The sequence below is a fragment of the Pseudochaenichthys georgianus genome, chromosome 19 (assembly GCF_902827115.2).
Source record: "Pseudochaenichthys georgianus chromosome 19, fPseGeo1.2, whole genome shotgun sequence".
Lineage (NCBI taxonomy): Eukaryota > Metazoa > Chordata > Actinopteri > Perciformes > Channichthyidae > Pseudochaenichthys > Pseudochaenichthys georgianus.
The window spans coordinates 5,882,380-5,909,648 of record NC_047521.1 but is presented as its reverse complement, the minus strand read 5'-3'; the positions used below and the strand labels follow the sequence as shown (position 1 = coordinate 5,909,648).

Below are 27,269 nucleotides of genomic sequence, written 5' to 3'. Positions count from 1 at the left end.
AGCTCGGTTACAGTCATGTGAGGAGCTGCTCTCCTAAACACCACACAGACATCCAGAGGCCTGACTGCAGCGAGGAATATCCAAGGAACAAGTGGAATGGAACCCATTCAAATGTTGTCATATGTTTCATGTCATTGTCATTGCTGGGAAGGCAAGAAAGTGCAGTGTTGAATTTGGTGCAATTTGGAAATATGTTCAATATTAATAAACAGTGTGTCTTTGACTGCAGTTCACTTTTGCAACTGGCCACTTTACAACTTACTTTGGATACTGATACTTAGTTTTTCTCTGAAGTAAAATGATTAACCTTTTAATTGTAAAACTATTAATTCCACACATTGAGTAAACAGTTGGAAGCATACAGGTGAGATGCAGTGCTTTGGGGGATGTTTTGTATGGGATACAATGGGTTAGAATATAACATCATTCAATATAACATGAACTGAACATAATAATAAATGTAAAGCTGTTTGGGAGTATTTTCCTGTCCACGAGAGAGAATCTCCCATGGGCTTCAAACCGTGAGTAGCTACGACTTAACTGTGTGTTCTTTGAAGGAAACTCTTCGAACAGAGTGAAGAGATTGAGAGAGAGTAAGAACAGCAAAGACAGGGAGTGTGTTTGAGTGAGTGTGTGTGCATTTGTGTAGAATAGACATAAATAGTAGCTCAGAGTGTAAGATGTGTCGAGAACATTTGTGCAAGAGGAAACAAACACTTATCATCCTGTGAAAACAATCACAATCATCATCATCATCATCATCATCATCATCATCATCATCATCATCATCATACAAATTATGTCCAATTGAAATTGAGGTTCAAATGGATTTTTCTCTGAATAAATATAGGTGATCTAATCAAAATGTTCCCTGTGTTGTTTTAAATCTTGATGAGCTGCACTATATCCTCCCACCTCAAGATGGAGCTACTTGACTGGAACAACAAGCGAGTGATTGGAGTAGGGATGGGAATTTGAAAGAAAATATATATTCGAATATTCGACCCCCCAAAAAATAGTTAACCGAAATGTACATATCCTATAAAAAAAAAAATTGGGTCAAAAGATTAATAACTCATATTCGAATACCTGAATAATTATTCGAAAACCTGAATAATTTCGAATATTCGATTAATCGTTCCCATCCCTATATTGGACCAGACAATTTAGGCCCAATCCCAAACCACGCCCTACACCCTACCTCTCCGTTTGCGCGTTCGCGCAGAGGGTCCTCCATATTAAGTGCTGTTCCAAACCAAGTGTGTTCTAACTAGAGTCCACTTCAGTTTTGAGTACAAGGTTTTACTTTACTAAAATGTTACTCACCATCTTTGAATTTTAATTTGAAAGGATAACTACATTTTTTAAGGGTACCTTCATATATTTATTTTTATATAAGTATACCTCAAGAGTATTTCATTATACACATGTTTTCTTGTTAGTGTACCTACAGTGTTTTCCCTGGTTAGTGTACCTACGTGTTTTCCCTTGTGTGTGTACCTACGTGTTTTCCCTTGTGTGTGTACCTACGTGTTTTCCCTTGTGTGTGTACCTACGTGTTTTCCCTGGTTAGTGTACCTACGTGTTTTCCCTTGTGTGTGTACCTACGTGTTTTCCCTTGTGTGTGTACCTACGTGTTTTCCCTTGTGTGTGTACCTACGTGTTTTCCCTGGTTAGTGTACCTACGTGTTTTCCCTTGTGTGTGTACCTACGTGTTTTCCCTTGTGTGTGTACCTACGTGTTTTCCCTTGTGTGTGTACCTACGTGTTTTCCCTTGTGTGTGTACCTACGTGTTTTCCCTTGTGTGTGTACCTACAGTCTTTTCCCTTGTGTGTGTACCTACGTGTTTTCCCTTGTGTGTGTACCTACGTGTTTTCCCTTGTGTGTGTACCTACGTGTTTTCCCTTGTGTGTGTACCTACGTGTTTTCCCTTGTGTGTGTACCTACGTGTTTTCCCTTGTGTGTGTGCCTACAGTGTTTTCCCTTGTGTGTGTACCTACGTGTTTTCCCTTGTGTGTGTACCTACGTGTTTTCCCTTGTGTGTGTGCCTACAGTGTTTTCCCTTGTGTGTGTACCTACGTGTTTTCCCTTGTGTGTGTACCTACAGTGTTAGCGGAGCGTCCGGGGCCTCGCTGAGCTACGATGGCCCCTGAGATGGCCTTAATCCAGCTGTGCATGTCCTCTGGACTGTCAGCCTGAAACACAGGGAGAGAGAAAGACAGGATGGGATCATGTTTCATTGTTTTTCTAGGAAAAGTCATTTGTAAATGCATAAAGAGTATTATTACTGCAGTGCTAATAATGTCACAGTGTTAAAAGCCTGAGAGAGAAACATTAAGTGAAATTCCAAGCTGAGATTATAAAAACAATGCATCTCTGTGTTCTCTGTGAGGCTGATTAAGGACAGCATGCGTACTGTGTATCATGATCTTCTTAGTGTAGCGTGTTAGCATGCTAACATTCGCTAATTCAATTTTGCTGAGAGGAACATGTAATTGTGGAACAAATTACATTACAATCCATCAAATAGTTGTAGAGACCATTCACAAGAGTGAGTGAGTTAGTTAGGGGATCACCACGTCAAGATTTGTAATAAACTTTATCTCCATCATCCATCCAATAGTTGTTGACATTATTTCAGTGTGAGTACTGAATTGCAGAACAGATGGAACAAGAAACACTTTGCTAGCATGGCTAAAAAAAAAGAAGATTTTACACAAAAATGTAAACTATTGGTCCTTGGGTTTACGAAAGGCTGGATATACATTTGACTGACTGACAGATTTATCTTCATGTGTGTTACCTGCATGTAGAAGGTCCTGGAACTGGTGACCATTTCAAACAGGTTGTCCCTCATCATCAGATCACTGCAGAACAGAGAGGGTTATTAATGAGCTGCCATGTGAAGGCCTGGCAGCAGCAGCAGCACTGATTCATGAACGCCTCACAGGAACTCACTGACCTCTGTTTGCACTCTTGCACCTTGTGAATCTCCTTCAGAGGGATGACTCTCAGGGCCTCTCTCTCCTGAAAGGAACACAAGAGATAACTGTTACACACACAAACACACATACACACACACACACAGACTTCACAACAGCAAAAACATGCATACAATAACGTGATTCCAAAACGCACAGACAATTACATTAAAAAGCATTCTTAAGGAGCCTTATTCTGCTCATTTTCAGGTTCATATTTGTATTTCCTGCCTCTGCTGGGACACGTCTCCATGCTTTAATGTTCAAAAAGCTCTTTATTCGTCTCATACTGCCTGGGCTGCGGCACCTCTTTTCACCCTCTGTCTGAAACCAGAGCCCAGTCTGCTCTGATTGGTTAGCTGGCCTGCCCCTTAGCCTATCACGTCAAATGTGTTGGTGCACTAGCCAATAGAAGCATGAGTGTTACGTAGTGATTTAATTATGTGACATGAGTAAGCAAAGGAGTCCAATGGATTTGAGACCATTTACATGCGCAAACATCTATGTAACCGATACAGGAAAGGGAAACCCCAAAAAGCTCAATAGAGCCATAATGAGGTTTGTTTTTGTAGTATATGAATTTAAAATGACATCTCCCTTCCTCACCTAAACTGCTTCATCATTTTTGCTGCTTGATTAAGTTACCAGCTTTTATTTAACGAGATATCATTAGTTCCATCTTCCATTAGAGCCAGCTATACAGCTCACACTTATTATTGTTCCTCTGAGAAATAGAAGATATGCCAACTACTGTATGTGTGATGTGTGTCTGGTTGCATAGCTCCGTGGTGATTATATTTTACGCTATTTATTTTATTTGCTGCTCAATGTTGAAAGTACAGAACACACAGTGAACATTTTAAAGTGGGCGGGGGATTCCTACTTAGTGGCAACAGTCTAAGGAAAGGATAAGCAACCTGAGGCACATTTGTTATTTGTGATTTTGGGCTAAATACTAATTAATTATTAAAATATAATTACAAATAATAAATCAATATAAATACAGAAACTAAAAGGAAGAAAATGTGATTGATTAAGAGCTCTATATCAAAGAAAACTTGCCTCTGGTGTTGATAAATAAAACATATGTTTTCCATGCTTCCTCTTGCCTTGCAAAAACCCACTTTAAACTATAAGTAGGCGCCTGTACACATTAGATATTAAGCTCATACACTTTATTAAAACCATTCCTGGTCTGCATTCCTGCTCAATGATCTGTTTGACACCATGTTCGATACTCAAAGAGGTAAAAGTCTCTATAATACATACAGATGGATCTCTAACCCTGGACTAATGATTACTTTCTCAAAGTATATATCATCACATAATCCAACCAAAACTTCCGGTGGTAAAAAAAGAGGCCACTTATATACTATTTAGTTACCATTACATTTCTACCCTCACATGCTGATTAGCTCACCAACCCACAGCTCAAACGTTCTGCTGGTTACTGACTTATCATAGTTGACATTATATAATTATAGACTATTTAAAGAGCAACTCGGGTAAACTGCATTCATTTCCTCTTCTCATATCAGACTTTAGTTCAGCTGCGTCATCTGTAGCTGTCAGGCTGTCTTATGAGGTTGATACTATACAGTATGTTTTAACATGTGATTGCACTCATGAGCTTCATAGTATCATTTGGTTGGCAGCTTCAGAATATATTTGACACACACACACACACACACACACACACACACACACACACACACACACACACACACACACACACACACACACACACACACACACACACACACACACACACACACACACACACACACACACACACACACACACACACACACACACACACACACACACACACACACACACACACACACACACACACACACACACACACACACACACACACACACACACACACACACCCGCAACACTAGGTGTGTCCATGTATGTGGTAAGGAGTCGCTAATCTCTCAACACGTGGATAACATGAGGAGGACACACACACACACACACACACACACACACACACACACACACACACACACCCGCAACACTAGGTGTGTCCATGTATGTGGTAAGGAGTCGCTAATCTCTCAACACGTGGATAACATGAGGAGGAATTCAGGAAACATGCTGCTGCGTGTACACACAACTAACTGAGTGCAGAGAGAGTCACTGCACACACGCACAATTGTTATATGTGCACAGTTTTATTCCTCAGTACTAGTAAGCAGTGTGTGTGTGTGTGTGTGTGTGTGTGTGTGTGTGTGTGTGTGTGTGTGTGTGTGTGTGTGTGTGTGTGTGTGTGTGTGTGTGGGTGTGTGTGTATGCTTAAGTGTGATGTAAGCCAACAGTGAGTGTGGCTAGTAGCTACATGAACAAATATGCATACTGCTGTAACATGATACTTTTTTAACAATTGGTTCATTGAAAAAGAAAGAAAAAAACATATTGTCTCACCAGGTCAGATTTGTAGTAGCTGAGAGCGTTTTCTTCCAGCATGAAGTATCTCCTCTTCCAATTCTTCATCTGAGGAAGAGGAGCAGAATTATCAACATAAGTGTACACACACAGGTTACTAAGGTTTTAAAGCCTTGAGATTGGCACTTTGGCCGCTGCCATCTTGGTTTTAAGGAACCAGAAGTGTCAAAAGAGAGTGGAACTAGGTACAACCACATAGTAGCAACCTGTCAATCACAAGGTCCTCAAGCATACTCTGCTTTACCATTTCTTTGGTTAAAGGGGACCTATCATGCAAAATGCACTTTTGTACGTCTTTTATACATGAATATGTGTCCCCGGTGTGTCAGAAAACTCACCAAGTGTCATAAAACACAACCCTCTCTCTTTTCCTCCATACCCAAATCTCTAAAAACGGGGCTGCAACGGAGCTGATTATTATTTGAATTGTTCTGATGTCAGAAAAGGGGTGCTCCGCCTATATGGGCAACTCTCCACCTATCAGGGGAATGAGAGACCGCTGGAAAGTGCTGGAGACGCTGTAGTACATATGCCAGGCCTGTAAGTGGCGCTGTAGTCTGCCACAAAAGCAGAATCAGCCCTTGCAAAAACAGGGCTGGAAAACAGCAAATAGAGCGAAATGAGGCATGGATAAAATGCATGATCCGTTTGGTATTTTGAAAAAAAACTTCACAGACATGTTTTATATAGGTATGGCCCTACAATATGTGTTTCAAATATAGCATGATAGGTCCACTTTAAGTTTAATCAATTTATTTTAGCTTTTTCAAGAATATTGTTTTTTTGGTGAATTATGCTCTTTGAAATGACCAGAATTGCTGTGTCAGCAGGTGATTTTGTGTGTGTGTGTGTGTGTGTGTGTGTGTGTGTGTGTGTGTGTGTGTGTGTGTGTGTGTGTGTGTGTGTGTGTGTGTGTGTGTATGGCCTCACCAGAGCCCCCTGTTTGACACAGTATCCGGCCTTGATGGCCTGGTCCTGCACTCCTCTGGATAGGAAGTAGGGAAGCTGATTCTGACCTTTCTTCAAACCTCCCCGCTCCCCCTCGGTCTGCCCCTCCCCCTGCTCCTGAAACACACACATACAACAAAACATTTTACAACTTAAAAAAGCTTCTTATTTGCACATTCAGCAAGTACGGTGCAACATTAGCCTCTCTTTAGAATGGGGAACATCACATTTCTTAATTTGTCTCTACCGATTTAGTATTGTTTAGCAAAGACACGTGATGAATCTTCTTTTTTTTTTAAACTCTATGTCTGGGTTGCACAAACAAGGTTTAGTTTTAAAAATGTGAATAGGTTTAAAAAGGCCCTATTATGTTTTTTGGGGTTTTCCCTTCCTGTAGTGTAGAATTCAGGCATGCAAATGGTCTGCAAAGGCTATAATCCCAAAGAAAGACTACATTTAAACCCGTCTTTAAACATGTAATAAGTTCGTACTCTTAAAGGGAGGCAATGCTCATGACACGCATTTTTAAATAATTATCATCCGATAAAACAGACCAGTCTCTGCCAGTCTTTCTTTCTTTTTTTTAATCCGATGAGGTTATCAGTGATTTTAAGCTGATTAATTACCGAAATAACATCAACCCTGTGGGCGGCGCCATTTTGACGAGTCACATGACTTATTTTACCGGAAGTGACGTGAATAATGCGTTTGGTGTCGAGGACAAATTGACGTATGTGCTTTGTTCATGTTGTTTACTCTAGTTACTCTCACAATTATATTGAAATATGTATCATTGTATCGCGAAACATTGCCACAATTCGGATAGGAACAATCCACGGAATGCTCGGTTCCATCTATTGCCAACGGGTAAGCGTAGGAAGTACGTTCGGAGGCAGTGGCTAGTAAAATGTGCTTGGCCCGAACCGAAAGATCCACAGGCACATGTATGCAGCGAATATTTCAAGTTTCCGGACGATTACTCTGAGAGTATGATGAAACATTAAATGGGATTTATTAATCAACCATTACTTAATGGGGATGCAGTGCACTGCCAATAGCCGCGTTCACACTGCGGTACTTTTCCCACAAAGGTTCATGCGAACTTAGTTCATGCAAACTCTTTAGTTCGCATGAACTAAGTACAGATCGCGTTCACACCAGAATAAGTCTCTGAGGGTGGATTAGGCAAATGAAGCCGCTGACGTCACTTCTTCTCCTTCTGCTTTGGGTTTACTGGCAGGCCGCAAACCACTTCACGGCGTATACTGCCGCCCAAAGTCCCCGGCCGGAAATCCCCGGAGTTGGGGACTGGCTTCAGTCGAAGCTGCTGGGAGTCCCAGCAGCTTCTACTGAAGCCTTCCGAGTAAATCGCCAGAACGCCGACACCTCCTCATCTCCACCGCTCCCATGTTTTATTTTGTGTTGCCATAAGTTAGTCTCTCTGCGTTTCTGCGCTGGGCTAATGCTAATGCTAATAATGCTAATGCAAGGATAATAAAATGGCGGCTTCACAAAACTTTTTGGGAGTTTTACGGGGCGTGGTTTGCAATCCGTCCAGCCAATCAGAAATATAGCTCTTTTCTCACAAAAGAGCCGCTCGAAAGTCCCTGCTCTCTCGCAGGGACTTTTGAGGGGGTAAAAAGGTTCGCATGAACTACTTTTAGTACCGGCTCTTTTTGGTGTGAACGCGATCATGAACTAAGTTCGCATGAACCTTTGTGGGAAAAGTACCGCAGTGTGAACGCGGCTATTGCCAGCCAGCGTAAGCACATTACGCAGCAGACTTTACTTATTGTTTACTACGTAAGGAAGCAGAAATTGCAGGACCCAGAGCGCACGGAGCACAGAGCGGACAGCAGATAACGGAATTGCAGTGTTATTGCTTATAGATTATCAGAACATTTCAAAGGGGACACAGCCACATTGGATATTAACCTATGGATTAACTACATCATCGTTTTTATCGTTGTAATGCCATTGAAGACCAGTTTAGACCAGACAAAGACCAAGGTAAGCCATGTTAGCCTAGCGCATGTTAGTACCTAGCGCCACTTGTTTTGATGTACGTTTTTATTGATAACGTCGCGAGTTTGTATCTTTCAGTGGTGAGGTGAGCACCGTTAGATTCTGTGTCTTTACGATCATAAACGATGTGTTGGATGTGCAGCTAGGATAAGTAATAAGGGAGCTAGGAGTGATTTTCAGAGCAGTAATAGGTTAGCATTTTTCGCTCGGGGCTAATTCAGAGGCTCACGGTTAGCATTGTGTGTTTTTTTTTAAAGAAAAAAATGAAAAAGATCAGTTAAATTAGTTTTTTTCCCCGTTATATGGATATAAAATATTCATAGTTTATTAAATATTAAGGTTCCTTAGACGTTGTTTCCTGCAAATGACGCGATGTCGGCCCCGGAACCGGGTCCGTGGGGCCTAAGAGAATAACAGAGTATGTTTGTTTGGTTTTTTTACATTTGTATTTGGATGGAATTAATACCTATAGTGATAATTCAAAGTAAGTCCGCCTGGACTTTATTTTTCTAAACTTCTTCCTCGGCTGACTAGTCCAAACTCAAATACTCCGCCATGTTTTCGTCGAATGAGCTGTTCGTGTGTTTACAAAGTGAACGCATAGATGACGTCACAACCTAGTTTTTCGGATCATGTGACTACTGAAAATGGCCAAAATGGCAGCTGCCTGACGGAATATACAGGTTTTGATAAAAAAGAGCTATAAAATCATTATTTACCGGGGAATATCGCTGATTTCTTCAGGGTATGGTTAAACATAATGTTTCACTAAATACTGAAGTTTTTATTAACTATCTAATGACTGGAGCCTTCCTTTAAATTGAATTATGCTGCAACATAAAAGTCTTAAAATTGGGATCAAGTTTTATTCTAAACCTATTGTTGAGGAAGAGCATCTTTTAATATGGCTGCCTTTTTGAGATGGACTGATGAAAATAGGTGATCTTGTCCACTTTTTGAATCTTATATTATTTCTCAAAAGAGAATACATTAGAGTTGTTCTACCGAGTCATCATGAGTAATAGTTGGCTACTGACTTTTTAGTTAGTAACATTTTGTCAGGAAATACAGAGAAGCCAAAAGTTAATGCCCCTGATGACAGCATGCAAATGCATTTATTTATTTGGATAAGCTAGAATCTACAGATTGGTTGTTTAATTTCTGTTCAAATCAATAAAGTTGGGTTCAAACTGTTTTTTTGGTTATTTTAAGACGTTTTAAATTAACTCCTTGATGGTGCAACCTAGGCTTCCAGTCATCAAATTCCAACCATTGCTGGTCTGTGTTGGAGCGTGTCGGGTGAGTGTGGCTGCATACCAACACTGACAGGACCGGACCTGCTAACAGCTGCTAATACAACTGTTCTATTTCGTATAGGCTATTGACCTCGCTATTGGGTAATCCCCTGCGCACCCGCGCAGCACTGAAAACACTTGGGGTCCATCTGCGAGGTGGGCCCCACCTTCGGACTCACTTCCGGTATAAATAGGAAGGAGGCCCGATAATCTGCTTCCTCTTTTCTTCAGCACCCCGGTACTGAAGCACTGCAGAGACACTAAAGAGTAAAGGCTCTTTTAAGAGCCACCTCGAAAAAGATCCTTAAACATGAATACACAGGGTTGTGTGTTAGAGTTTGCTCCTCATGCCAGACGGGGTTCATAATGAGTTATGACCGGCACTCACGATGCGAATCCTGCCTGGGGTCGGAGCACGCGCACGCAGCTCTCGCCCAGCTCTCGCCCAGCTCTCGCCCAGCTCTCGCCCAGCTCTCGCCCAGCAGGTGTCATGTGCTCATTGTCATTGTGCCCGTCTCCCTCTGGCTGACAGACAGCGAAGAGCAGACGCTCTCGCTACTACGGCCGAGGAGGATGATTGGCCAGTCCAGAGTCCTACTCCGTGGACCAAGCCCTTGAGTTCCTGAGTTTCTGGATCCGAGTGCTGATCCGAGTGCTGGGCAGGAGTCGGAAGACTCCTACCCCGCCTCCATCCAGGGATCGCCCGCAGCGCCCGCAGCACCCGCAGCCACGGCGTCAGGGTCGCCCTTCGGCGGTCGCGGGGGCTCCATCCCACGTCTCTGCTCCTCTGCCACCCGAGAGACAGGGTCTCCCGGCGGGGAGCCGGAGGGAATCGAGGCACCCCCGCTCCTGGTCTGCTCCGCGAGAGCCTACGAAGAAGCAGGGCCGATACTGACGGTTTGGGGGGGGATTTTTGTGAAGAAAATAAAACAGTTTCATTTTCCAACAGTTTGTCTGTGTCATCAGTAACAACTGTTTCTCACATATGCCCCACCCTGTGTAAGCCAGTTGCCTCTGACCTATCGGTTAGTAGCCAGCAGGGCTCGCTGCAGAAGCCTGCTGTTTTTAACGTATCGGTTAATAAACTGCAGAGCTCGCGGCATTCCTCTGTCCCAGATATACCTCCTACACACGGTCATAATAAGCCCACGAGTGCCGTTATAACGCCTCGTGTGGACAGCACTGCACCCACCTCCACTCATCCCCTGAGCGTGTGGAGCAGTGTTAATTTCGTCAGCTAGTTTTTAATTTAGTTTTAGTCATATTTAGTCACCTTCATCCTGTTTTTATTTAGTCAAGTTTTAGTCGACTAAAAGTCTGAGCATTTTAGTCTTATTTTAGTCGACTAAAACAGTAACTATTTTAGTCAAGATTTAGTCGACTAAAAGTCTGAGCATTTTAGTCATATTTTAGTCAAAGAAAACTAATTATTTTAGTCTACTTTTTGTCAATGAAAACTGTTGAGTCTTTTTTAGTCATCAGATTATATAGAACATTTCAGTCAAACTAGTCTAACCAAAACCAATACTTTGTCATTTTAGTATATATAAATAAATACGATTAATTTGTCCTTATTTGATGAAAAACTCAGGTTGAATGATTGAGAAGCTTTGCAGAGAGTATCTGCTCAGGTTTGTGGTGGTTTTACCAGCTGTGTTATGGCCACATTGCTTCCCTTCTGATGAATCAATGCATTCGCTTTTTATCTCCGCCTCATTGTAGCGAAAATGGGCCCAAATATCACATAGTTTCTTTTTCCCAAGCAGTGGTGGCTTTAGACTTTTTCGTTGTCAGTCATTTTGACGGACAGGATTGTAACATTTCCGTCATAATCCATTATTACCCATCGAGTGCACAATTTATCACTCACTCGCGCTGACGGGGGGGTATTCGGTTAATGCGACCACTGCTCCTAAGCCCTGTTGTTGCCATTTTATTTTCTGTTGAATAAGGTTAGTTAGACCATGAGTTAGACCCGAGTCTTCCTGACAGTTCAGTGTGCCGCTGCCCGGTGTAATTCAAATGTACCGCCGCGCGCAGCATAGACACACAGCTACTGCCCTGACGCAGCACCGGAAATGGAACTGCTGGGAGAAAAACTGACTATCAGAAATGTAACGTTATCTTTGATAATATTTCGTCTCCTCATTTTTCGTCAACGAAAGTAAAGAGAGATTTTGGCATAGTTTTTATTTAGTAAACTACATTTTCGTCTCGTCACTTTTCGTCAACTATATTGCATGATGATTTCGTTGCAGTTATTCTTAACTGCCGTCGGTGCCGTCTCGTCATCGTCTCGTCATCGTCTCGTTTGCGTCATGGAAAAAAAGGTTGTTGACGAACATATTTCGTCATAGTTTTAGTCAACGAAATTAACACTAGTGTGGAGGCTCCCTTTCGGTCCAGGCCCACCTTGGGTTGCCTCACGGGCAGCGGCGAGGGCTCTGGCGTGGTTCGTCACCATGACGACCACAGCACATCACGAGCATGTATGCCCGCTCTCAGAGTGGCAGCGCATGCCAGTCTGATGGACAGATCAATCAATCAATCAATCAATCAATGTTTATTTATATAGCCCAATATCACAAATGTTACATTTGTCTCAGTGGTCTTCACAGTGTGTACAGAATATCAGTATGACAATACGACACCCTCTGTCCTTAGACCCTCACATCGTAGGAAAAACTTCCAAAGAAAACCCCCAGTTTAAAGGGAACATGGAGAAACCTCAGGGAGAGCAACAGAGGAGGGATCCCTCTCCCAGGACGGACAGACGTGCAATAGATGCCGTGTGTAAATTGAAAAGATAATACATTTGCAACATAGGTAGTCCAAATGTTTGGAAATGCATGTAGATGGATGAGCAGGCTGATCAGCAGAGGGTACTCTGCAGTTCGCCTATCCCCCCCAGCAGTTCAATTGGATACAGGAAACACTCCTGTCATCCCAGGAACAGTGTCTTGCGCTCCATTCAGAGCTGCAGGAAAATACTTTTTCCAGGGTTCCTCAAAAGGAGGAAAATCAGGGGTTTTTACTCCCGTTATTTTTCTAATTCTAATTCTAAAGACCGGGGGAATGAGACCCATCCTTGACCTGTCAGTATTCCACATGCTGACAATCAAACAGGTGCTGGAATGTGTTCACCATGACGACTGGTTCATTTCCATAGACCTGAAGGATGCATACTCCACGTACCCATCATCCCGAAACACAGGAAATTCCTGCGTTTCTCATTTCAGGGAATATCAGACCAGACAATCGTCTGCCGTTCGGATATTCCCTGGCTTCTCGCATTTTTCCAAAGTGTGTAGAGAAGGCTCTGAAGCCGCGACACTGGGTTTTTGCTCTCGGTAAGATTTTCTCAAACTTGGTAAATATCTCTCGAATTTCTTTGTTGAAAGCGGAGTGAATTTCTGGGTTGAATGAGTGGAATGAATTGATATGTGTTTGTGAGTATTAGTACCCTCCACCTGCGAGGATCTTCCTCCGAATTCATGCGGAATATAGGTATGTGTTTGTGGATGTTAGCTCCCGCCACCTGATGGAATATAGGTATGGAATTGATGTGAATTAATTTGGTGAATGAAAGTTTGAATGTGCTTTTTTTTATCACCAGTCATTTATGAGGAGATGCCTCTAAATACTGTCGGACGATTTTAAATGTCACAACTTAATTGGGCAGTTGAAGTTCAAATTTAGGGTAATAAATGTAAAACTGTGAATTAGAGTTGCATATTAGAAAATGACCACAGCATGATATGTTTAGTATGATTATAATGTTGTAACAAGAGAAGGTAGAAACCCTGTATACGTTTGGACCATTTTTCTTCAAATAAACTGATCCCATCTTTTGGACTGGGACAACTTAAAAGACATTTGCTTAAAAAGGTAAGATTGCACACTGCCACACTCACACTTAGGTAGGGCCACACCTCATTACTGATATCAAAATTCGTTCGGAATCGCTTAAACAGATTTAGCGGGTTGTCTGAATTGAAACAGCAGTTAATTGAACCTGGTTCTTCAGGAGTTAATAGAGGTGAGATCTTGCTGACGTTGGTGGATCTGGGCCAAGCAGTAAACTTATATAGACTCAATAACTTCTGTTAGGTCAATTAGTAGGTCTGAGTAATTTGCCGGAATAAATGATCAGGCCTCCCGACTCCTACAGTACCGGGCGGACCCAGTGGGGCGCAGGCTACATCATTCTTCGCCCTTAACCCAATAGCAATAGCCTTAGTGGGCGAAGCCTATACGAAATAGAACTGAAGTCACCTACTGTAACTCCAGCTTCTATGAGTATAGGCGTAGCCCTCTAAGTTCTGGGCCCCACTGGCTCCATGAATAGCTGAAGAAAAGCTGTTTGTGTGGGAGCAGATTGTCGGGCCTCCAAAGGCGAGTCCGAAGGTGGGGCCCACCTCGCAGGTGGGCGTGGACTACAAGTGTTTTCAGTGCTGCGGGGGTGCGCAGGGGATTACCCAATAGCGATAGCCTTAGAGGGCTACGCCTATGCTCATAGAAGCTAGAGTTACAGTAGGTAACTTCAGTTACCTGGGTAGCTGTGATGATTGGGACTCCTCCTATAATTTCAGTCTTGTAGGAGACCTGCTTCATGGCTCCAAGAACGTCTTGGGTAGTCTCTGCAGTTGTTTGGCCCTCGTCTGGCTTTGGCACCTAAAGAAACATCTGGAAGTTAAACAACAGTCCTGTCCGTCAAACACACTTTTTATACCCTCAAAGGGTTGAAGGTTAAAGTGGTTTATATTTGTAGTAATGCCTTCAAGGACAGGGACAGGCAGCAACGCTTACAGATGGAGTCCTTTTGATTTGGTCTTATTATCATCATCATCATCATCATCATCATCATCATCATCATCATCATCATCATCATCATGTATTCTAATAAAGTCTATAGTTAGGGCTGGTTCAGCTTTCAGGAGGAGAAACATCCTCCATGGTCCTACTATTTCAGTGTTTTTTTTTCTTTTTCTATTTTACATTCCATCTTGAATTGTATTATATTTTTGTTATTGTATGTATGTTTGTTGATCTGTAAAGCCCACTGAGACAAATGTGTTTTGTGATATTCGGCTATACAGGTACAATTTCATTACAAAGTGACATCACTATGTAACAATCAATCTTCTATTGGCTAGCGCCCCAACACATTGTAAGTGAGAGGGCGAGACATCTCTAAGAGATTGACCAATCACAACAGAGCTGGCCAGCTAACCAATCGGAGCAGAATGGGCTCTGGTTTCAGACAGAGGGTGAAAAGAAGTGCTGCAGCACAGGCAGTATGAGAAAAATAAAGAGCTTTTTGAACATTAAAGCATGGAGAGATGTCACAGTAGAGACACTACATACAAATAAGTAAAATAATTCAATCTTTGAGCACAGCGCTCTGTGGCAATTTCAAGCTTTATGTATAAAGTCCTTTATGATAGATAGTTTTAACCTCCGAGTAATTTAAAATATTTGTATGTCGGTTAACTGTTGTTTTAGTGAGTGTTTAGCCAGTGTTTTCTTTCTTTCCTTCCACCCTTTAATAGCAGGGTTAGGAGTAGCAGGTGCAAACATTTCATATCCTGCATCTCACGCTATTTAGTGAAACAGAGACGTCCCATGGTGGGCGTTAGTGGTTGTGGCCACGTCTGTAAATATAGTATGATGAAATATTGAATAACTTTTAAGGTCCAGACGTGACCACAAACAGCTGCAGGTGTATATGAAAGCTCCCATCTTCTCTGTCACACTCTCTGTAAGCCTGAACTGAACTGAACTTCATCGCTCTAGCCGGATGGGTAATTTTCCATCTGCCGTACCCTGAGGCAGAAGACAGAGTGGCGTACAACAGCAGGAGAAACAGGGTCACCTATTGATCCATGTGTGTATGTGTGTGTGTGTGTGTGTGTGTGTGTGTGTGTGTGTGTGTGTGTGTGTGTGTGTGTGTGTGTGTGTGTGTGTGTGTGTGTGTGTGTTAGGCTCACAGTAATCTTGGTAGCATTGTTGAGAACACTGATCCATTCCACCAAATCCTGCTGGTCGTTGGCCTGCAGATAAAACTTCCTCATTCCTGCATTTATAACTGCAGAAAGGGAAAGTCAAACAGAGAAATGTCAATGTGTTGGTTGTCACCCGCTTCTTACTTTGAAACACAAAAGTGCAAAAACACAAGAGGAAGAAGAAAAATTCCCTGAGCTTCATGCAAATCATGAACTAAAAATATCAGTTTGGTTCTTTTCAGAGGCAGAGGAAGCAAGAAGGAAACTGTACAATGACTCTGACCTGATGAGAGAGAGAGAGTGTGTGTGTGTGTGTGTGTGTGTGTGTGTGTGTGTGTGTGTGTGTGTGTGTGTGTGTGTGTGTGTGTGTGTGTGTGTGTGTGTGTGTGTGTGTGTGTGTGTGTGTGTGTGTGTGTGTGTGTGTGTGTGTGTGTGTGTGTGTGTGTGTGTGTGTGTGTGTGTGTGTGTGTGTGTGTGTGTGTGTGTGTGTGTGTGTGTGTGTGTGTGTGTGTGTGTGTGTGTGTGTGTGTGTGTGTGTGTGTGGATGGGACGTTAACACATGCAGGGATCAGGTCATTGTACAGTTTCCTCCTATTGAGTGACACACAGCTACTGTGGACCACCAGAGGAACAACAAGCTGCAAGGGACAAAAGAGAGGAAATAAACCAGGAACGGGAGAGGAAAAGAAGGAGGTAGAAAGACAGGAAAATCAATAGCAGAAACAAGGAAGGAAGGAAGGGAATAAAGAGTGGAATTGAAGGAGATTGGAGGAAAAAAGGGTAGAGGAGACGGGAAGAAGAGGAAAATAGGGAAAAGTGTGTTGGAAAGTATGTGGACATCTTAATGTTGCTCCCATATGTGGACATGGACATAAATATTTGTTGCAGCTTTTAGACAATGTTGAACTCACTGCAGACATTTGTGTAGCTGTTTTGGCTTTTATATACATATTAAAGGTGTTCGATGGGGTCAGGGATCAGTGCAGTCCAGTACAGTTTTTTCACTCGAAAGGGGGAAACCATTGCTCTATGGAGCCGCCTTTTTGTGTCATTGTCAAGTTGTAACAGGAAAGAGACAAACACAAACTGGAAGCACACTATTGTCTCAAGTATAACTGTATATAGAAACCTTCAGATTTCCCTACATTGGAGCTAAAGGGGCCTAGCCAAATCACACACAAAAAAGCAGATTTTTGGATTTTTGCTTCACTCATTTTAATGGTCTGCCTTTGAATATAATTTCACATGTAACCCGTTAATTAATGGTTTGATTCAGCCAAACCACAGTTGTTGATTGTTAGAACAGGGATAAGAATAACCAATATGTTTTATTTTGTTTCCTTCGAGTATAAATAAAGTGTGTTTACCACAAGTTAGCAAGCCTAGCAATTAAGCTAGTCTTAGTTCAGTTAACCAGATCAACTTAAAGGGGACCTATCATGAAAAATGCACTTTTGTACGTCTTTTATACATGAATATGTGTCCCCGGTGTTCCAGGGAACTCACCAAGTGTCAGAAAACACAACCTTCTCTCTTTTCCTGCGTACCCAAATCTCTAAAAACGGGGCTGCAACGGATCTGATACAGACTGATCCAGATTTGAAAATTCTCTGGTGTCAGGAACGAGGAGCTCCGCCTATATGGCCAACTCTCCACCTATCAGGGGAATGAGAGGTTGAGCCACGGCCGGCCATTGCCGCTCGAAAGCGCTGGAGACGCTGTAGTACATATGCCAGGCCTGTAAGTGGCGCTGTAGTCTGCCACAAAAGCAGCGAAGAAGACTTCCCGCGCATGGTTGCCCTTCTGTTTATTCTCCGCTGTGGCTCTTTTTCTCCCTCCCCGAGGCAAGCGTTTGCGCCTCCTGCTGCTGTAATTCAATGCAATCCCTCCCCGTCGAGGCAAGCGCTGTAATTCTCTCTGGTAGTCCACCAGCAGATGACAAACACCCACCTCTCCGCCTCTTCCAAGGAACGAGGGGACCGTGTGGCAGAGTTTCAGTTAGATTTTTTTCCGCCGGTCAACATGTCCGTTAAAGTTTAAATCTTCCAGACAAAATTAGAAAAGTGATTTGAGTGTGTGTGCATCTGGATGGGACGTTAACACATGCAGGGATCAGGTCATTGTACAGTTTCCTCCTATTGAGTGACACACAGCTACTGTGGACCACCAGAGGAACAACAAGCTGCAAGGGACAAAAGAGAGGAAATAAACCAGGAACGGGAGAGGAAAAGAAGGAGGTAGAGAGGGAAAGAAAGGAAAAGGAATAGCAGAAACAAGGAAGGAAGGAAGGGAATAAAGAGTGGAATTGAAGGAGATTGGAGGAAAAAAGGGTAGAGGAGACGGGAAGAGGATGAAAATAAGGAAAAGTACGTTGGAAAGTATGTGGACATCTTAATTTTGCTCCCATATGTGGACATGGACATAAATATTTTCTTGACAGAGTTTGTTAGATTTTTCTCTGCGGTCAACATGTCCGTTACAGTTGAAATCTTCCGGACAAAATTAGAAAAGTGCCGGTCAAAGGTCTTCTTTGTTATTTATTGAGCTTTAAAACAAATGAATAATGACTCTATATAATCATATATAAGAATAAAACACGGAGGACGGAGATCTCTTATTCTCCCCTGCTTCTGGGCCTAGCAGCTGATCTCAAAGCACGCTCCCCTCTCCTGCAGGGGGGCGTGGTCAGCTGCAGCTCAATTGCATTAAAGCTACGTCACAGAATCAGCCCCCTGCAAAAACAGGGCTGGAAAGAGCAAATAGAGCGAAATGAGGCATGGCTAAAATGCAGGATCTGTTTGGTATTTTGAAAAAAAAACTATATTTATATACTTTATATAGGTATGGCCCTACAATATATTGTTCAAATATAGCATGATAGGTCCACTTTAAATGAAGAAGGTGTATAGTTGTATTTTGATTCAGTTAAATGAGGAACATAGGCAGAAGAAAATGATATTTTGTGGGGTGAAAGGTAGTCAATGTTCCGCCTATACACATGCAAAGATAGAAGGAGAATGTAGAGGAAGGAGAAGAAGATGGGGAGAAGAAAACAACGATGAACTTACCAAAGCAGAACTCGGCTTTCGGTCTGAGTTTGGTTGCATCACTGACCTGAATGAGAGAAAGAGTAGAGTTAAACTTTACAGTGACATTCATTAACATTTTCTTACGCTGATTGTCTGGAAACTCAGTCAAAATGTGTTAGAAATACAAAGCCAGAATCCAGAAAGGACACTATCATCATCTTAACTTAGCATAGAAGAAGTAGGGAATTTCATCTGTTTTTGTCTTACACCAAGATATGGACAAATGGAAAGGGTGCGTTTGCGTGTATTGTGTGTGTGTGTGTGTGTGTGTGTGTGTGTGTGTGTGTGTGTGTGTGTGTGTGTGTGTGTGTGTGTGTGTGTGTGTGTTTGAGAGAAAGGGGACTTACCTTGGAGATGTAGGTAAGTTTGAGAGATCCCACCTTCTCTGCACCTTTAGGCAGATTCTAAACAAAGACACACAAAGATGTAGAAGTTGGAGAAGTAAAATTGGTAGCATTATTGTAAAACAAAAATGGATTTGTTACTTATTCCATAAAAAAAGCTTGCATTACGGCTTGGTAAAATGTAGGATATTAATTTTTTTATATATATAAGAATATTTTATAAGTTTATAGTTGGAATTTGAACATTAATTTGGATGTATTAATTTCCCGTGTGACTGCTAAGGCCGAAAGCATAATTTTCTTTAACGAAAAACACATTTCCTGACATTAGAGGAAATCTAAACATTTAAAAGTTTTTGTTGCAAATATAATTGAATATAATAATAAAATAGCTACGATTATTAGTTATCAGCATTCTTAAATCAATAATCTGTCCACTGGCAGCAGCTACAAACCTGCAGCGTTTGAGGAATTCCCCGGCCGTGGGAAATATAAATACTACTACCCTTTTCAGTTTCTGTTCTGGTTCCTGTTTTGATAAGGTCTTATCAAACTCCTCACACAAGTGAGTTATACAGCTTCAACCAAGCGCACTAAAATATGTGTCAGGTGTAGTTCTGTCCAACAAAGCCACAACTTCCTGTTTCTTTTTCATCCATTCTTGTTTTCAGGCATACGTTTAGCATGCCTGAAAACGACCTGACTTTGCTGAAAAAATAAAGGCAACGAAAGCAAGCATTCTTTCCCAGAACTCCCTGAAGTTGCAAGTCCCTGCTCGTTCACTTTCATTGTGAGCTGAAGTTAATAATAGCTGCCTGGAAGGAAGGAAATTCATCACTGTACCTGACGGTGAGCACTAAACATGCGTCTGAACTTCAAAACAAAGCGGCCAAACAATCTCTTTTTAATACCACCAAACACAAGTGTGCTCAGTTGGTTCAGATGTTTTCAGTGCGGACTAACCAAAGAATAATCTCTATAAAGTCAGACACATGGGAGAAGCTGTCAATCATGTACACACACCCATTCATTGGCTTCCCCTCACAAACACACGCTCCCTCACCTGTGGGTTGTCCATGAACCACAGCAGGTTTCCCTGTTTGGTGTCCAGGATGAAGTATCGGCGCAGGAACCTTCCGCTGCTCTCATTTTCCTCGATGTCCAGGAAGCCGCAGATGCGATTCTGTCGGTCCACATAAGGCATCGCAACCCCGAGCAGCTCAACTGGCCCTGGGGCATCACAGGAACGCTGTGGGGGGACAGGGGACAGGGCCACATTCAGAACCACTCACAGACATGGGCATCATTTAACCTGCAGGGAGGTTGCACGTATGCAATAACATGACCTGAATGAAAATACTTCATGGTTAAACATCTTGTTTTCGTCTCAGTTGGATTTGAAATTAAATTAATAGGAAGCTCCTACCTCAGCTTTATTTCAATTTCATTAAAAAGGCTGTAAAGAATGACGTTTTTATGCATGTTAAGCTTCTATTGAGTTCTTTAAAAGAAGCTTTGAATGTCTGGCGTCAGAACGTCTAGACATAGAAAGAAAAACATGTTTTATTATGTGGCTACATCTTGCATGTCATTTTAATGTTGTTAGATAGCTGATATAGGTGAATGCCTCTCTTTGTGTGCTGAGCTCAGTGAAAAGTGTTCGTTATCTTTATCTTTTATTTTCTTCTATTTAAATTGTATTCAATACTTTTTTATGTTTCACTCGTGTGTTTTTTGCAGCTGAAAAAAAGTGGTAGTACTATAAAATATCTGATCTGATCTAATATGTTGTTTCTAAAAGGCTAAATGCCTGCACATATGGATTAAATCAGAATATGTCATTAAATAAAAACATTATTGAATGTTCTTATCTTAAAAAAGTTTAGATTTTTAGGATTTAAAGTTTCTATAGAGTTGTGAGAAATGTTCCGATCACCCAATCGTAAACAATCAAAAAAGTGCTACAAATTTCAACTCATACATTGTGATAATATGTTTTAAATGCTCTGTATCTGTAAGGTCTGTACAACATATGGATGAGTCACTGCCCAGCTGCTGAGTCATGCCTTTAACAACCTTCATTTCCCTCTCACAATAAACGCGTTGCAACAAGCAGGTGACCAGCTGAACCGCCTCAAACACTAAACTGGAGAAGGCTTTGAATGCAGCCTACATTTTTTGTTTTTGCAATGCAGCCTTGGTAGAAAGCCTGGTGATAATACACCTCAATGTATTAAAAGGATACTGAAAATGTTGCACCTTTGTGGTCATTTGGATCCTAAAAGGTATTTTTTCCATGTCAATTCAAGCAGAGGAGGGATTTCAAAAACAATGAAGAGATACCTGAAAAAAGTTCACACTATACAATCAGCAGGAAGTGTAATGTGTGTGTGTGTGTGTGTGTGTGTGGTGTGTGTGTGTGTGTGTGTGTGTGTGTGTGTGTGTGTGTGTGTGTGTGTGTGTGTGTGTGTGTGAAGGGAAAACGCTTGATATTCAAATGACAAGGACAGGGAAACGGTCATTCAAAAACTCTCAAATCAGAAAGACTTTGTTACCAAGGAACTCACATCCCCCCTTTGACCATGCTTTGTCTTACACCACGTGTAAAGTGTTTAAATGTCATACATACTGAATTAAAACATATAGTCCAATCATTTCATTTCATTTCAAACCTTTATTTAACCAGATTGGTCCCATTGAGATCATAGATTTCTTTTTCAAGGGAGACCTGCAGCATATAGGTTCCACATGAAACATAAAACAATAAAGGACATCATACATTATATTTACAGGATGCATAGTTATAGACATTTACAAGTGCCCATTGTATCAGCAAGCATTTCATTTAGCCTAGCTTTAAAAACATGCAGAGGAATGAGATTGCTCAGTTTCAATTCTTGCTGAAGATTGTTCCAAGCAAGTGGAGCTGCGCACATAAAAGCTGTCTTACCTGAGACAGTGCTTGCTCTTGGCACATCTAACAAGACCACATCATGTGACCTCAGACAATAGCTGCTTGCTGCTCTCTGTGTCTCAGAGAGCAGATATAATACGGGAGTTTACCCAACAAAGCTTTATAGATAAACGTGTACCAATGACTGAGCCTCTTTACAGTAAGTGATGGCAGACCTGCCTTGGCATACAGGGTACAGTGATGAGTAAGTGCTTTACAATTTGTGACAAATCTCAGTGCGCTGTGATAGGCGCCGGCGGCATCCAACTTGTTCAGGCAATAGGCAGGTGCATTCATATACAACAGATCCCCATAGTCCAGCACAGGTAAAAAGGTCACAGAGCCTTTTCCTGGCTTCAAACGAGAAACAGGACTTGTTCCTGTAGAAGAAACCTAGTCTAACCCTCAGCTTTTTAAGCAGATTATTGACATGAAGTTTAAAAGCCAGATACCTAGGTATTTATAACTAATACAGTCACTATAATGGACGTGCAGTATGGCAACAGCTATTACTGTTAATAATCTGCCATTTGTTTTTAATTATTATTTACCAATCCTTAAGATATTCCATTCACAATCAAGAAGCAGCACATCTCCCAGTTACAGGATCTGGATCAATCACATTTCTAAATGTTTCCTTTAAAAAAAATCACAGAAATTAATCAATTATCAAACTAACTGCTGATTCATGTTATTTATATCGACTAACTGAGTAGATATACATCAGAGAGACACTATTAATGTATATCATATAATAATAAAAAAGCACACAAAGGGTAAACCAGAGGAGCAAACATAATACGGTAATAAATCACAGGCTCAATATACAGTTCTATGGCAATATTTGGAGATTTAAACGTCTTAAATATAGATAATATTAAAGGAATATGATGATGTTTATCTACACTATCGATAAGGGAAATCCACAACACTACACATTCCTTCATATTCATTTTGCTGTATAACATTTCATTGCACTGCAATTTAACCTGCTGTAACTCCATTACTGACGACGTTATCTTGCATTATTAATCATGGACCCATACAGCCACACACGTATATATCACTGTGGTAAATAAGTCCATTTAAACACAATTATTGCCTGTGCGAATCAAACTGTTGTCACACAGGCCTAGAAACATCGACCGATTTCCCTACCGCCTCCATTACCGCTGTGCTCGACATCACATACTTATGAATTATTATTTTTGGGACGGCATTTGTTTGTGTACAGCTCGGTGTAACCGTTAGGCGGCTCGCGGGCTGTAACAGAGGATTGTGGGTTTACTTACACAGTTCGGCTCAGTCCGAGTCCAGAGTGTGGCAGCTGTCCGGTACGAGCGTAAAGTTACATGCAGATTAAGCACTTACAGACTGCATCCGGTTTCTGTTTCAAAAATAAAAGCGTTGACGCCTCAACGTTACTTCCGTTTGGACTTCAAAGTAAAATACCTTATTGCCAGAGGGACGGACGACTTCGGCCCATTCCCAAACCGCCCCCTACACCCTACCCCTACACCCTACCCCTCCGTTTGCGCGTTCACGCGGAGGGCCATATTGAGGGCTGTTCCAAAGCAACGAGTGTGGAGGGGGAGTGGGCTATCAAGCCCTCAAACAGCGAGTCTGCAGCGGTGCTGATTTGAGACCGGTCTCTACCTGACCGGAGTCACGCTGTGTGTGTCCGTCAGGAAACAAGCTGTTTACGAGTAGTTCCAGCAAACATCCACTGATAAACTGCGATATTAACAACCTCATGATAACCTCATATGTTTTTAACTTAGGATCATACCTGTGTTTAGTCTAGAAAAAGGTAAATGTCTGCATTTTATTATAAAGTTGTGTATATTTACAGACCATTGCAAAAACTAAGAAGCTTATAAACATCAGGTTTAAAACTAAAAGAGCTTTGAAACACAATGAAAGATGTCTGGAGTTTTTTAAACTTTTTGTCTAAGAGATGCTGATTTGAAACCGTTGTTCCATACAGTTACGGCATTTCCTGTTTCTGCCGGAGAGAGGGGAGGCCGTCCCAAAGCTTGCTGCTGTATTTACTCCCTCCATCTGACAGGAGGGAGCCTCGTTGAGCTGCGAGTGTGGCTACAGACGGAGTGAACTCCGTCTGTAGCCACACTCGCAGAAACCTAAAGGAAGTGTAGTACCGCTGTTTGGCCACAACGAATATTCTCATCAGACTCCGGCGCACTTCCTGGGGGCTTGGGCTGCAACTAAATACGGGAAATAGGGAATAGGGATTAATTTTACGATTATTTCGCCATTAAGATGTTGGTCTATGAATTGTCAGAAAGTACACGATTAAAGAATCAATGCATGTAAGGCTACTTAATTTTTTTATAATTTTTATGAAATGTCCAAGGCATGTATTTAAATATCTTGTTTTGCAGTTCCAAACCAAAATACTTTCACTAAATAGAAATATCGTCAAAAGAACACATACATTAAAGAAATATGATACCACACATTTTGAGTATTAATAGTTATGATTTTACAACGGGTGCTGTGGAAGCAGAGTGGCGCAGCGGAAGCGTGCTGGGCCCATAACCCAGAGGTCGATGGATCGAAACCATCCTCTGCTAGCTTTTTCGTAGATTGTGAACAATGTATGGTGCACTGCATACCGCTACCCAGTGTAGATTCGAACAATTTGTCGTCCCAACAACAAAAGAGGATTGCTGGCTTATCTAAAAAAACCTCTGTTCCAGAAAATCTACACACACCTGAAATAGTGTATCAGTTGGAAAGTCCCAGTTAAAAACTTAATTTCTGAGTTCGGCGTCACAAGGTCTACGGGAATACATTCGACGTTCGTTTGAAGGTAGCCTTTCTGTGTATGTAAGTGGTAATGTAAAGAAAACAATAAAACGAAATAAAAAGCACAGGAAGGAACTGAACGTCTATACATGCACTGCCACAAGATGGCACCATTGGACCACAATAAAGTCAACTACCAGCTCTGAATTATCCCTCTAAAAGGAAATAGCAAACAGCTAAGCACCAATTAACAAACGAGGTATAGCTATATAACCACATGTAGGATAGCATGACTTCAACCTGTGAATCCAATCATTACCAAATGATGGACAATATCCTGGCCAACCTTACAGACTTAACAAGAGTAAAATAAACAGCTATCAATATAATGTGTGCTATATGTCTGCCTTTGAATTGTATGTTTTTCCCAAGATGTTTGGTTGAAATAATATAAAAACATTAAGAAATGTAAATTTAAAACAGAGACACAAAGTCTAATCATTTATTTCAAAGTGTTGTTTGTGTTCTAGTCTTACTCTGCCCAGGAACTACACAAATCGGGGACATTAATTCTTCATTCATTTAATACGGAAAATGTAGCAACCTTATTGTATTACAAGGCTTATCATTATTTACAATAGCGAGGTAGAAATATAACAGTTAGTCAAAATCCACTCGTCTGCTCTTCTTGGTAGCTGATTGGATCTTCTTCTCTTTGAGTCGCTCCTTGTCCCGCCTCGCTAACCTGCACAACATATTTTACATTGAATACATACACTACACACTGATAAGCAAAGTGGATCAACATTGATTTGCTCTACTGCTGGGTATTACCTGGCTGCCCTGAGAGCTACGTCCTCTGCTGTTGGTTCATGTGGCTTCTCGCTGGCCTCAGCTATGATGGCAGAAATCTTCTGTATGCAATCAGAGAGGTTTCTGTTCTGACTCCTGCTCAGCTCTGAGTTCACCAGCAGCTCCCCAGCCTTATTGATGCGGTTTTTGTTCTGTACCACGACGCAGAAAATGTGTTCAGTTGGTTTAGGGTGACAGGGTGAAATCAGAGTTTCAGAGGTCATTCAAATATTATTGTTCTGTTTTTGGTTGATAATGTAATGATCCCTTGGGATAAAATACTTCCACTTAGGTATAAATGTAATATGCATAACATGTAGTTTATTTGTGAGCTACAGTAATAGAACAGATTGCAAAACTGTCAAACTGCGATCAACAACTCCACAGCCTTTTAAAACAAACCGTTTCAAAGATTTTCCGTCGAACATCCTCTGGGATCCAGTCTGCTGTTAGCACATGGAATCGGACCTCAGCCTTTGTGCTGACTGTGGATTGAGATTTGAACACACAAAGGAATATACTGTGAATGATAGGAAAGATTGAAGGCCTTGTACTAAGTGGCTGGAGTCACTTGTCATATTTTAATAATTAAGTAGAACTTTGAGTACCTTTATTTACATTCTGACCACCAGGCCCACTGCTTCTGCTGTAGGATACTTTCAGGCGGTCTGAGAAGAAATATATTGTTGAAAAATACAAAAAGAAAAAAACACTTTCTTATTCTGCTGAGTGAAAATATATTAGTATATTTACCCACTGGAATATGCACTTGGGAATCCTGCCAAAGTAAAAATAAAATAAATGTATTGCTTTGTTGTACATTCAGAACACAATTACAGTGAACTATTAAAGACTTCATAAGGCTATCATGCAGTAGCCTACATGAACAGATTCATGAATTGGGAGGTAATTCCTCATACTTACAGTGTTATTAAACTAACCTCTGTGGTGTCTGCTCCTCGAGTCCCGTAAGCAACACGCAAATGTAAAGTGTTGTTGATGTCTCTTAATACGACATCCCTCAGTTTTATATGTTGTGGAATCGTGTTAACTGCTGTACTACGACAGAGAAAATAACAACAACGTCGTGCTATGTGCGCCGCCATGTTGGACTGACTTCATAACAGCAAGTGAACTGGTATTCGTCAATGTAGCCATGCATGTACTTGGATGAGCTAGCTGCTGCTGCTAAAGTGCAGTTTTATATGTAGGTACTGCATGCTGCCGAGTAGAAACTATATGTATAGATTTATAAAACTAGAAACACACAGTAGTTTCCATCACCTTTGAGGAGTATGTTCATAACAGAAAATGATCATAACGTTAGGTCCTACCGAGATTTGAACTCGGATCGCTGGATTCAGAGTCCAGAGTGCTAACCATTACACCATAGAACCACATGTGACGGATTTTCACAGGGGTATATAAAAATACTGGTATTTATTAATTACTAATTGTACAAAAACATATACGTAAGTAGACTATTTTTGAGCGATACCTTGAGGACAGTTGTTTGAGGCAAACTAGTCCGTTTATGTTAATCACAGTATTTAG

The 27,269-nt window shown here is 41.5% G+C and overlaps 2 protein-coding genes and 2 non-coding genes across 10 annotated transcripts in view; 1 reads left to right on the top strand and 3 right to left on the bottom strand.

Annotated features, from left to right (window-relative positions):
• Positions 1 to 23,583, bottom strand: part of LOC117464707 (pleckstrin homology domain-containing family A member 1-like) — a 28,111-nt gene extending 4,528 nt beyond the window's left edge. For 2 of the 7 annotated variants that reach the window (XR_011644987.1, XM_034107287.2), the window contains exons 1-11: positions 23,387 to 23,583; positions 20,205 to 20,390; positions 19,145 to 19,201; positions 18,777 to 18,822; positions 15,694 to 15,791; positions 14,255 to 14,377; positions 6,366 to 6,500; positions 5,415 to 5,483; positions 2,963 to 3,027; positions 2,804 to 2,867; positions 2,106 to 2,195 (exon numbers count right to left, since the gene is read on the bottom strand). Coding sequence is in view for 4 of the 7 variants with exons in the window: in XM_034107287.2 (XP_033963178.1) it covers positions 2,106 to 2,195; positions 2,804 to 2,867; positions 2,963 to 3,027; positions 5,415 to 5,483; positions 6,366 to 6,500; positions 14,255 to 14,377; positions 15,694 to 15,791; positions 18,777 to 18,822; positions 19,145 to 19,201; positions 20,205 to 20,345 (888 nt within the window). In the remaining 3 variants the exon portion in view is untranslated. Of the gene's footprint in view, positions 1 to 2,105; positions 2,196 to 2,803; positions 2,868 to 2,962; positions 3,028 to 5,414; positions 5,484 to 6,365; positions 6,501 to 14,254; positions 14,378 to 15,693; positions 15,792 to 18,776; positions 18,823 to 19,144; positions 19,202 to 20,204; positions 20,391 to 21,813; positions 21,870 to 23,386 lie in introns of all 7 variants that reach the window. The other 5 variants (XR_004554115.2, XR_004554116.2, XM_071206659.1 and 2 more) reach the window with 4 other exon arrangements.
• A 1,033-nt stretch (positions 23,584 to 24,616) lies between these two features.
• Positions 24,617 to 24,688, top strand: trnam-cau (transfer RNA methionine (anticodon CAU)). Its single transcript has one exon. It is a non-coding gene; the product is annotated as a tRNA-Met (tRNA).
• Positions 24,689 to 25,433: 745 nt separating this feature from the next.
• Positions 25,434 to 26,835, bottom strand: mrpl58 (mitochondrial ribosomal protein L58). The gene is made up of 6 exons (XM_034107281.2): positions 26,657 to 26,835; positions 26,469 to 26,493; positions 26,324 to 26,383; positions 26,118 to 26,200; positions 25,698 to 25,867; positions 25,434 to 25,608 (listed from the first exon to the last, which is right to left on the bottom strand). Exons 1-6 carry the CDS (start codon positions 26,819 to 26,821, stop codon positions 25,524 to 25,526), a joined length of 588 nt encoding a protein of 195 aa, XP_033963172.1. The 5' UTR covers positions 26,822 to 26,835; the 3' UTR covers positions 25,434 to 25,523.
• Positions 26,836 to 27,040: 205 nt separating this feature from the next.
• On the bottom strand, positions 27,041 to 27,112 carry trnaq-cug (transfer RNA glutamine (anticodon CUG)). Its single transcript has one exon. It is a non-coding gene; the product is annotated as a tRNA-Gln (tRNA).
• Positions 27,113 to 27,269: the final 157 nt, after the last annotated feature.

Coding starts and splice junctions, on each gene's coding strand:
- mrpl58 (XM_034107281.2), bottom strand. CDS start 26,821: ATGGCGGCGCACATAGCACGACGTTGTTGTTATTTTCTCTGTCGTAGT. Junction 25,868..26,117: donor GACGGAAAATCTTTGAAACG/GTTTGTTTTAAA, acceptor GTCGTGGTACAG/AACAAAAACCGCATCAATAA. Junction 25,609..25,697: donor GTAGCTCTCAGGGCAGCCAG/GTAATACCCAGC, acceptor TATGTTGTGCAG/GTTAGCGAGGCGGGACAAGG.